Source organism: Salvia splendens, chromosome 9 (genome assembly GCF_004379255.2).
Source record: "Salvia splendens isolate huo1 chromosome 9, SspV2, whole genome shotgun sequence".
In the NCBI taxonomy this organism is placed as follows: domain Eukaryota; kingdom Viridiplantae; phylum Streptophyta; class Magnoliopsida; order Lamiales; family Lamiaceae; genus Salvia; species Salvia splendens.
The window spans coordinates 22,430,677-22,442,867 of NC_056040.1; the positions used below are offsets into that span (position 1 = coordinate 22,430,677).

Here is a 12,191-nt window from a genome sequence, read left to right on the forward strand (position 1 = left end):
GGATGTCTGGGACATGCAGCACATCCTTCAGTTTCAGCTCATGGCTTGACGTCATCTTGAGCTTCACTTCTCCCAAGCCGATAGCTTCAGATGAGTTTTGGTTGCCCATGTGAAGCTTCTTCCCTTCGACTTGGTTGTATGTTGAAAACTGATTTCGATCTGAGCAGACATGTACAGTCGCTCCAGTGTCGATAAACCAAGACTTTGGGTTATCTACATGGTTCACTTCAGAGACCACGGCCGCCAAGTCATCCTCATCGAAGTTCTTCTCGACCAGGTTCAAGTCTTTCTTGGCTTTCTTTTTCTTGGGTTTTCGGCAGTCCTTCGCCATATGACCCGATTTGTCACAGTTATAGCAGTTGCCTTCAAACTTTCGGGCAACTGCCTTCCCTTTTCCTTTATCTTTTTTCATTTGGGCGGGGACGTTTTGAGGATCTTCCTCGCTCTATCAGATTTGCCTTTGAGTCTTCCGAGCTTCCCGGCTTCTGATGATAGCGCCTGTTGTCCTCTTCGACACGAAGACGAACAATCAGGTCTTCAGGCTTCATCTCCTCTCGTTTGTGCTTCAGATAATTTTTAAAATCTGTCCAGCCCGAAGGAAGTTTCTCAATCATTGCCGCAACAATGAACTGATCTGGTAAGACCATTCCTTCAGCGTGGACATCATGGATTATGATTTGCAGCTCTTCGGCATGCACCACCACTGAACGAGAGTCCACCATCTTATAGTCCAAAAATTTTACAACTACATACTTTTTTGTACCGGCGTCCTCGACGCGGTACTTCTTGTCAAGAGCCTCCCACAACTCTTTTGAGGTCTTAGTCCCTGCGAAGATAGAATAAAGACTATCCTCTAAGCAGTTCAGGACATAATTCTTGCACAAGAAATAGCCTTGATGCCAAGCATCATAGGCATTCCGGACATGGAAGTCCGTCTCTTCCTCAGATACGACTGGCGCATCTTCCGTGAGGAAGTTGGCAACACCTAACGTAGTTAGGTAGAACAACATCTTTTGTTGCCAACGTTTAAATTCAGAGCCTTTAAATTTCTCTGACTTATCGGCCTGAGGCATCACCCCCGAGGTCGAAACAGGAGTCAACACCGATGTTTTGGCAGCAGCAAAAGTAGATCCATTTTGTTGGTGTTCGCTTCCTCCAGCTCCATGGTTTCCATTCATTGTAGCTTCGGTCGACATCACCTAGAGTACAACTAATTTGTCTTGCGACTGTTGGATAAATTTGGGAAAATTCCCGAGCCGTTTACAGGCAGTACTCTAACTATTACAACCGAAGAACAATACAAATACAAGTGAAATGGAAATTACAACAAAAATAGAAAATTACAGTACTAACTATAAGTCGAGTCGAGGAAAGCCCTCTTTCCGCAAAATAAATTACGCCCCGGCTAGTGCTCACGGATTGAAGTAGTGTCCCCAAAGATAAAACGATTTCGTCCTAGAGAGTAGAAGAACCTCAAACTCACTAGGCACCGGCGAACTTTCGGAGTTTCAAGAATTGAGGAGACTATGCTCTTAAATGGCTAATTGAGAGGACTTGTTTAGAGAGGAAATGAAGATGTTGAGATGTTGATGTTGTTGTAGTGAATGATCCTTTCAACCTCCACACATATATATAGGCTTGTGAAATGATGAAGTGGTGATCATTTTGGAATTTGCTTCCACAAGAGGTGATCATCTTGGATTTTACTTCTTCCAAGTGGTTTCCAATTTGATCACTCCAACAATCTTGAGTGATCATCTTGGATTTTACTTCTTCCAAGTGGTTTCCAATTTGATCACCTCCAACAACTTTTGCATTTGAGTGAGCGAACTGTCTTTTGTTTCTTGCTTCTCCAAGTAATTAGATTTCCTTTTGGACTGGCAACTCAATGCATAATTTTGTGTTCGAATGTTCCATTCAAGGACCTCATAATGTTGATAGCGGTTTTCAAATGATCAACTTAAGGCCACCATACATGAATTACCTTACAAAACATAACTGCATAAACTACTCCAATCTGATATTGGGAAGAGTGCTAGCCGGGAGAATATTGTCTTGTGGGAAGAATATTTCTCATTGACTCAACTTAGGCCACTTTGTTCGATTCACTTTTATTATTATTATTTTTATTCGAGAGAAATGCTCAATCCAACAAAAGTGGCGAGCAAGATAAGTCCGTCAAAAAACAAAAGACCAAAGAAATTTAGTTTTATTATTGATATTCATTTTCATTAAGCTTAGAACTCTAATTTGTCTTTAAGGATTTTTCTAAACAGAATAGAAAAGAAAAAGGTTTTCCTAAACGACATAAAGCAGACTTTAATTTTAATTAATGAAACTACAAGAAAATTCAGACTCTACGAGAAAGACTAAATAATTACGGTTGGTTAGTAAAGATCAACTTATGAATAATAGAACTAAATAAGACCGGCTAAACAATTATGGTTAGTTAGTAGTAAATACTTATGAATAATAGATCTAAATAAGAGCGACTAAATAATTATGGTTAGTTAGTAGTAAATACTTATGAATAATAGATCTAAATAAGACCGACTAAATAATTATGGTTAGTTAGTAGTAGTAATTTAAATCTGAATTCAAATGACATGTATATATGACCGTGATGGCATTCATACGATTATTTGTATGTTTATAATTATTGATTTGTTGTCATTTTAGTTGGGTTAAGCTTTAATGAGTAAATATCGATTGTGCCACATTTGGGTTCCCCAAGATTTTAATAGTCTGATTTTGATTTTGAATATGAATGCTAATATGATAGAGTTTCAATGACGTAGCATTTTGGTTAAGTTATTTGAATCTTGTCTGCATCTCATCAATAATTAGTCTCAATAATATTTTTTTAACAAATGCAAATTGTCCATTCTACAAGAAGGAAAGTCCAAGTGTTCAGTATTTGCATCCAATCTAAGTATATTTTATCTAAAAATCTATATCATTTTATCTCTATATATGAATATGGTCTATTGTAAATAATTTCATATACAATTTAAACAAACATTCACTATGGTTTGCATCCAACTCTCAGCCGCTCGCAAAAATAAATCTGCATCACTGATATTTAACGTTTATTCCTCAACTCAATAATAGTAAAGTTCAAATACGTTTATCACTACCAATCAAGTACCAGTGCTAAAGTGAGCTATATCACCCAATACTTTAGAGATTTCCTGCCTAAACATTACATGGTTAAAAAAAGAATCGAAGGCAGTGAGCTCCGATATCATCACATAATCACGGAAAGGTGGGGAAGACGATGAACATTGAAACATCAAGAAGCCCCGAAACAATGTTGGGGCTACAGGAAGTATTACAAAAAAGGCAAACCTGACTAGCTTTGTATTGTATGGATAAAAAACTAGATGAAGACTGCAAAATGGTTAACGTTTGACCCATTGGAAGCTTTTCCTAGCTTTCGCTTTACCAGGTTTCTTCCTTTCCACAACTCTTGAATCTCTCGTCAGAAAACCAGCTGAAGAGACATCAAAAACAGGATTAGATGCAAATTGTCCCAACCAAAATTTAAGTTGTATAGGGGAAATGTTAGAACTGCAAGTTGATCGCTAAACTTTCACTGGCTTTAACATAACGGATCATGCAAATGGTCAGACATTGTAGACAAGAAACAAGAATATGGTTTCAGAAGTTAGACCTTGTTTCAGAGGAGGGCGCATTCCTGGCTCCCAGTTTTGTAATGCTCTACTGATGCCCAATCGGACTGCTCCAACTTGACCTGCAAAGTTCATTCATGTGTTAATTAATCAACAGCAAGGGAACATAAATTGAAAATTCATAATTTCCTCCAAAAAAATATACTATTACTAAGAAAGTAGTCTAGCTGATGCACGTCTGGTGGCTAAACTCAATGTTTTTCATATACATAAAATAGCATTTGAAGGTCAACGGTACTCTGTCAAACTCAATTGTATTTCAACTTTAATCCAAAGATCTTAAGTGGCAACAAATCACGCAATGCAGGTGGGAAACAGAACACAACTCTTAACAGATATGCCAAAGCTAATAGAATGATAGCAAGAGACTGATTAGCACAAGGAAGCACTCAGCTCAAGTCAACCACTCAGCTGAATTCATCAAAATATGGTGAGAAAAATAACATTTGCTATATAAGGGACGTTCAATAGAAATCTAGTGCTGACCTGTAGTGCCACCTCCTTTAACAGTACAATAGATATCCCACATGCCCAATGTTTTTGTTTCAGAGAAAGGCCGAAGAAGAGCAGCACGGTGATCAAGCATAGGGAAGTATACATCAAACTCTTTGTCATTCACCAAAAAATTCCCATCACCAGGCTGAAGCCAAACACGAGCTATGCTGCATTTCCGTCTCCCTGTTCCATAAGACCTTCCCTTCTCATCTACTTTTCTGACGCGTGCCTTGGCAGCTTCCTCTTGTTTTTGGCGCTCTATTTCAGCCCTGCCGGACTTTTTAGTATTCTTCTCATAACGCTTCTCCTCTATTTCAGATAGAGGCGGTAGTCCTTGAATGCCTTCAAAGTCCTTCAGTGCAATTAAACTATCCAGCATCTCATCTGTTATCCCAGATGCCAATATAAGGTCACCAAATGAAAGATCCGAACCTGCGAGAATCAGCACAATAAGTGAACAATTTTCTAGGAAAAGGCTTCTCTATCAGTGACCTCCAGTAAAAGGAGAAAAAAGATCAAACGTTAACATGTTCTGTGGCAAAGTATTCACAGGGAAAAAAGACCTTTATTTTGAACTCTGAAGAAAATTCAAGATTGTAACTAGTTATCAAAAGCCCTCAACATCCGACAGGAATAAACTATAATGTCGCTCTGTAGCGCTAAGTTGAATAATGTAGCACACGCTATAGCTGGGGAAATTTTTTACTAACTCCTTCGCCAAGGTATGGAATATTAATCAATTTGAGTAATATTCCTGGAGTTGGTACAATTTCTTGCACCTGTCGACAGGTAAGTGCGTTGAGGGAGATAAAGCAGTTAATCAATCACTTTGTACTCCCAAAAAATTCCAACCCTCTAAGACATTTATCTTAAAATGATGGAACATTTAGTACCAGTTGGCTCACAGTAATCCAAGTTCAAAATTAAATAATTTAAAACCATCATAGAAATCACCAAAGTACCTGAGAATTACTTCACCTTATTATCAGATGGGTTTCAGGAAAGTAAATTGTTAGCTAAGTAATGGCCAATTTCACACAAAATTTCAGAAAAATGGAGAGCATATTGTTACTTTAATGAAAAAAAAACAATAGGACTAACCATGAATGACAATCACGATCCTTTCAACAGCAAAATCGTAGTATAGCTATTTCAATTTCTCAATACAATTAAACTTGATCAAGCAAACAGGATAACTAAAACAGCATTTACTAAAAATCCATCCTCAAATTCAAGAACCTCTATAGATCAGAACCCAACATGTCACAATCAACAAAAATCAAATTCATTAATATATCTCAAATATAAACACAAAGTAATACGTTTAAACACAATCAACCATCATGCAAACGATTGAGAAATGAAAAGAAAACTAACCAAAAAAACTGACCTTTGAGAGCATCAGCTAAAGCTTTGGCCTCGGCTTCAAGATGTTTCTCCTCCTCGCTCTTTTCAACAACCAATCCCACTCCATCTCCTAAACTAGCAAGCCCAATTTCTTCTCCGTCGGCTTCAACGCCGCCGAACAAATCATCATCCGGTTGCTCCTTCCCTTCCCCTGAAAAACTCCACGGTGTATAATCTTCAACTGGCCCCTCGTCGTCCCCTCCACCAAACTCCCGCGGATTGCCGGGATCCATGGAGAACACGGAGTGGAAATCTTGGTCAGTTTCCGATGACATTTTCCAGAAATCGGTAGTCGATGTGGTGGAATCATGGCCTCCATTGTTCCCTCTGGTGGAGAAGAATGAAAATTGAGGAGGACGAGGCGATGAAATGCGATTAGGATTTGGGATTAGGGGATTTGGGGCTACGAAATGCGTGCGGGAGGAAATTAGGGATAGACATCGATGAAATTGTGCTGATTTGGGAATAAACCGAGCAATCATCGATCTGTTGCAAACGCAGCCTGGTGTGGAAAGGAACTGAACTGAGATAGGTAGTTGGAATTTCGGAGGGTTTTATGAGGTTTTAAAAATAAGGTTAAAACTTAAATGGCTACTAAGTATAAATAATTTAAAAATTAAAATATTTTAGTTTAATCTTATGACTTTTGTGAATACTGTATAAAAATATAAAAAAAAATTATAAATTTCAGCTTCCATATTACACTATTTTTTCTAAATATAAATTAATTAGATAATTGAAAAAAAATACTTTTCACAGTTATATATTCCCTTCGTAGTCATTATTTGTCAATACTTATCATACTTATTTTTATATTCTCTCCATCCAATAGAAATAAGTCATTTAGGATTGGCACGCATTTAATTGTGGAATTAGTAAAGAAAGAGAGAAGGAGAAAAAAGTTATCATGAATGGATATGGACTATTTGTAAAGGACGGACGAAAAAAGAAATATGACATGTTTCTATGGACGGAGGGAGTACTAATTTTTATAATAGACTTCATATTCTACTAACTCATTCATACTCAAATTTTATCAATACTCCCTCCGGATGGAAAGTTGGTTCTGGTGGGGAAGAGTTACAAGAATGGCCAATGAATTCCCACGCTGTGTAATTGCAACATTTATCAATCACAAGTGTGGCCTTAGGAGGTGGGCTTTTGACAATGGGTTAACAGCCCTACCCCTTAGGCGGTCACTACGTACCTTGACTAAACACCCCTCACAATACTGCGAACCAGAATGTGGGGGTTCACAATACTGACGGACTGGAATATGGGGGCCCTTGGGGTTGGAGTTTCGACCTTTTATAAAATTATAGCATCTACTAATTTTTTCATTCCAATTTAATTACATTTCTTAAAAGATGTGCTTAAAGGGTGACAACTTAAGCAAATGTAATAAGTATAATTTTATTGAAATCATAACTTAGAATTTGAACCTAGAGTTTGGTTCCTGGTGAATATGTTTATAATGAGAAGAGAGTTTCCGTTCAGGTTCATATTTGTTTCCCTTTTTTTATTAAGAGTGATGCTAAATGGCCATAATGTGGCCGGCCATAAAAAGTTAACTTAGTCCATTTACATATATAAAAAAATTAGAATTACCGATATAAACTTATATGTGTGTGAATGGACTTGTGAGTTGATACTTATCTTTGAATTCCATTACGTAAAACACATTAATATCACAAATTACTATATATGTTGAGCAACAATCAAGAAATGACAGTAGTAATAAGTTGAGCAAAAACTACGAAATAACAACACTAACATGTTGAGCAACATATAATGAAGATGATATAAAAGTAAAATCAAATAGTAATAAACCAAAAATTTGAAAAAAAATCAATTTTTTTTGTTATTTACTTAATTTATGGCTGGCCATAATGTGGCCGCATAGCATTATTCTTTTATTAAATACTTCATAAGTCCCATGCATACTGTTCCATTTTTCTATTTCCATCTGTCCCACAAAATTTGTCTCATTTCATTTTTTATCATTTTTGGTTGTGGACCTCATATTCCACTAATTAATTCCTACTCACATTTTATTATAAAACTAATATATAAAAATATGACTCATATTCCACTAACTTTTTCAATTCACTTTTCATTACATTTCTTAAAACCCGTGCCCGATCAAAATGAGACAATTTTTGTGGGACAGGGAGTAGATGTTTTAAGAATTAATGCTGAGACCAATTTTTTCCAAAGATTATAGGATTTGGACCCTCTACTGTTCAATCAGCCACCGCATCCGGATCCAAACCCAAGATTATATTTTGAAGAACCTGTCTTTCTGTTTTAGAATTTCGTTGTTCTTTTTGTTGAATTGGGGAATATGTAAATATGGTTAATCGATTACAGTTGTTGAGCTGTTTCCTGTTGGCGTGAATGATTGTATTTGTGCATTTGTTGTAACTTATTCTTTATTCACTTGAATTTCCTTCGTCAAGAACTAAGATGGAGTTGATGATATTTGGATTGTGAGTTTACCAATATTGTCCCCTCCCCTCTTGTATTGGATAATAAGTAACCCTTTGATGATAATGTGTTACTTTAAAATTCTAGTTTCTTATTTGATTAAGAAAGCCGGTGCAAGTGTCCTTCACCTTTGCAGATGAGGAATTACTCGGATTCCCCTTCAAGAGATCATGGGTGATGCAACCGAGTCTCTGATGCTATAGTTATTATCTTGTTTGATATCACATACAATTACCCTCTAAGGCCATCCGCAATGACGCTTAGCGCACCGCCTAGCCGAGCGCCGGCGCTAGGCGGTCCATTGCAACCGCCTAGCCAATTTCGGAATAAAAAACCGCCTAGCGCTAGGCGATTTCGGGGCGCTAGGCGCTATTGCAGCGTCCGGATCGCCTAGCGCATCGCCTAGCCGATTTTTAATTTTTTTTTTAATTTTCAAAACACTATATATACGCGCTTTGCACGTCATTTTCATTCGCACCACTTGTTTTAACGAGTACTCTCTCTATCTTAATTTCTGTACAAGATCAACACCGAGAAATGAGTAACGCCGGTGGTAGTAGTGGTGGTAGTGGTGGGGATGCTAAGGAGTACGATCGTATAATGAACGAAGCGCTAGAGGCCTATACGAACCGTAAGATTGATCGATGGATGCAGAGGGTCTTGCAGCCGGCGGTACCTCGACCTCGCCCAGTGGTCCACCGCCGAGAAGTGATTGAACGTGATCACGTAGCTGCACATCAACGCCTATACGAAGACTACTTCGCACATGAACTGCGGTTCAACGCCAACCATTTCAGGCGCCGTTTTAGGATGAGCAGGGCCCTGTTTATGCGTATTGTTAATGCTTTGGAGCATCGATATCTGTATTTCTGCTTCAGGCACGATGCGGCTGGCAGACCCGGCCACACACCTATTCAAAAGTGCACTGCGGCAATCCGGTAGTTGGCCTATGGAGGCGCGGCAGACATGTGGGACGAGTACCTCCACATCGGTGAGACGACTGCCCTTGAATGTATGAAGTATTTTTGTCTGGGCGTGATTGAAATATTCAGTGATCAGTACCTTCGAAGCCCTATCCCCGAAGACTGCCAGGATCTTTTGCGGATGCATGGGGAACAGCATGGGTTCCCGGGGATGTTAGGCAGCATAGATTGTATGCATTGGGAGTGGAAGAACTGTCCCGCTTCCTGGAAGGGGTTCTACACGACCGGCTACAAGGGAAAGAATCCCACGATGATCCTCAAGGCCGTAGCTGATTACCGGCTGCGGATTTGACATATGTATTTTGGGATAGCCGGTTCGAACAAAGACCTCAACGTCCTCAACTCGTCGCCACTTTTCAACGAGCAGTGCCAGGGTGTCGGTCCGGCCATCAGTTTTGTCGCCAACGGCAACCGGCATGATATGGGCTACTACATGGCGGATGGGAGATACCCTAGGTGGCCCGTCTTTGTGAATACGATCCGATGCGCATCAGATGAGAGGAAGGCCTACTTTGCGGCACAGCAGGAGTCGGCGCGCAAGGATGTGGAGCGCGCATTTGGTGTGCTCCAGTCTCGATGGGCGGCAGTTAGGGGTCCGACGCGTTTGTGGCATGTCGACTGCATTGCTGATATAATGTATGCATGTATTATCATGCATAACATGATTGTCGAAGATGAAGGTGTACAACTGACTAATTGGACCAACGACGATAATGAAGCCGGTCCAAGCCACGGCGTGGCCGCCCCCAACGTACGGAGTGGGGTACCTCACGATGAAGCCGGCCGCCTCCAAGCACATGCTGACATGCGCCAAACGGAGGCTCATATTCGACTCCAAATGGATTTAATTGAAGAGTTATGGGCGCGGAGGACTGCACGGCGTTAGTTTTTTTTTAAATTATGTAATTTTTTTAATTAATGTACTTTTTAAATTTTAATAATATTATTGAATTTTCTCGTATCTGTGTCGTAAATTTAATTCCGTATTTTGTGTGATTGTTAATTATTTGTTTTATATAATTTTGAGTGATGTGGCTAGGCTATGGCTAGGCTATGACTGGGCTATTTGCTTGTTTTGATGATGTGGCAGGAGGATTTTTAGTGTTGATGATGTGGCAGGAGGAGTTTGTGGCTTGGCTATGACTAGGCTATTGCTAGGCTATTCCTATTGTGGATGGTCTAAGCCCCATAAAACATATTTTCTTTTATATTCAACAAGATCATGGGTGATGCAACAACGATTTCATTACAATATTCAAACTCGAAACACGATTCAGCTAAGAAACAACTTGCGAAAAAGCTTAAGCTATGAAAACTTGGAAACTACGAAAACTTTAGAAATTTAACTAACAAGAACTAAAAATGACAAAAGAAACGATTGTATCTGCTCCTCAGAGCTGTAAACGACAGATAAATGGCGAAATCTAGCTAGAACCTAGCTAGGAGGCAGAGATCATTTTTCTTTGGGAAATTTTTCTTTCTTCTTTTGGTGTGTATTTTTGTCTCCCCTCTTCTTCAGATTTCCTCCCCCTTTTACAGGGTGGCTGCTAGCTCGAATCCCTAGGGTATAGCCTCTATGATTACATTAATACCCTTATAGCAAAAAGCACATGCAGATTCTTTCTCCTCTGCCCCACTCTTTGCGGCGCCACTTCTTTTGGTAAATCCACTTGATCAGTTGCACGGCTTTTGGCATTTTCGTTCCATCTGCGTCCACTTGATCAGTTTGCACGAACTACTTGATCAAGCGATAATCTGCTCACTAAAACTCAAATTTTCCGCATTACCTCCCCAAAAGGCATAATAAACCACCATCAAAACCATGCATGAAACGACCCTTATTAGTGGATTATGGTTCATTCTTAAAATAGAAAATTTCTATTTTTATAAAACAGATAAAAAAGAAAAAAAATATTTTTAAGGATAATAGGGAGGAGTGTAAGATGTCCAAGGAGTTTACAATCATATCATCACACACTTGTACAACGTGAATCATGCAAGGGTAAGTTTAAGAAAATTGTAGACAGATAAGGGCATCCGCAACGTGTCTCGATGCGGTCCCTATCTCGTCTCGGAGAGAGATGAGACGGCAGCGAGACAGTGTTGCGGACTCCGTCCCGTCCCCATCCCGTCCCGTAACTCATCGCAGAGAGACAGTGTTGCGGTTCGTCCGTGACGCCCACTCGCCTGCCCGCGAGTGGGCGTCGTTTATTTCCGTTGAAAATGTATTTTTTATTATTATTTAAAAAAAATTCAGAAAAATTCGAAAAAAAAATCCCAAAATTATACTAGCCGTTTATAGCCGTTTTTTACATTTTTTTTTGAATTTTTTTAAGCCCCCAATCACTTCTATAAATATCAAATCATTCCCACAAATTAATCCACAAAAAAAAACTCTTTATTCTCAGTCAAACACTCTAAACACTCTACATTCTTCATCTCAAAACATTATTCTTCTCCCAAATTTAATCCATTCATGGATCCGTTTGAGCAAATGCGTCGAATAATGGAAGAATCGCTAGAAGAAGATCGACGTAGGGAGGAGGAGGAAGCCGCGGGCCTCGACGTCGATCCCGGACTTACATCCATCATAATTTTTTTTTTTAGATTTTATTAATGTGGTTTTTTATTTTTTAGAATTTTAAGTTGTAATTTTATTTTATTTTATTTAATGAAGTGTGTTTTTATTAATTGAATTTGTTGGAAATAAAAATAAAAAATGAAATTGAATGAATAGTTAAGGGATGAGATGGTTAAGAGACGGTTAAGAGATGGAGGGTTGCAGGTGTTGTCTCTTAGTTAAGAGATGAGATGAAAAGTACAGTAGGACCCATGATTAGTGAAGAGATGAGACGGATAAAAGATATGGTTGTTGATGGCCTAATGTGCTATAAAAGGGATAGGTATAAATTGACTGGGTGGTAGGTATTAAATAAATAATTTCAGATACACCGTTTACACAATTTATATAAAATTATATGGGCAGCCACAACTCCCAAGTCCTAACTGTAGTTGGTTAGAAATTACTCCCTCCGCTGCAAAATGTTGCATATGTGACTCGGCACAAATTTTAAGAAATATAAAGAAAAATAAATGAAAAAGATAGTGGAATGTAAGTTCCATATGT

General features: G+C 38.7%; 2 protein-coding genes and 1 non-coding gene across 3 annotated transcripts; 1 reads left to right on the forward strand and 2 right to left on the reverse strand.

Annotated features, from left to right (window-relative positions):
• Positions 1–398: 398 nt before the first annotated feature.
• LOC121749312 lies at positions 399–1,196 on the reverse strand. Its single transcript, XM_042143893.1, has one exon. The coding sequence runs from the start codon at positions 1,194–1,196 to the stop codon at positions 399–401; it is 798 nt and encodes a 265-aa protein (XP_041999827.1).
• A 1,872-nt stretch (positions 1,197–3,068) lies between these two features.
• LOC121746500 (30S ribosomal protein S9, mitochondrial-like) lies at positions 3,069–6,135 on the reverse strand. Its single transcript, XM_042140362.1, has 4 exons — positions 5,578–6,135; positions 4,179–4,619; positions 3,674–3,754; positions 3,069–3,493 (listed from the first exon to the last, which is right to left on the reverse strand). The coding sequence occupies exons 1-4, from the start codon at positions 6,074–6,076 to the stop codon at positions 3,402–3,404; spliced, it is 1,113 nt and encodes a 370-aa protein (XP_041996296.1). The 5' UTR covers positions 6,077–6,135; the 3' UTR covers positions 3,069–3,401.
• Positions 6,136–8,211: 2,076 nt separating this feature from the next.
• LOC121749941 lies at positions 8,212–8,280 on the forward strand. Its single transcript, XR_006039743.1, has one exon. It is a non-coding gene; the product is annotated as a small nucleolar RNA snoR60 (small nucleolar RNA).
• Positions 8,281–12,191: the final 3,911 nt, after the last annotated feature.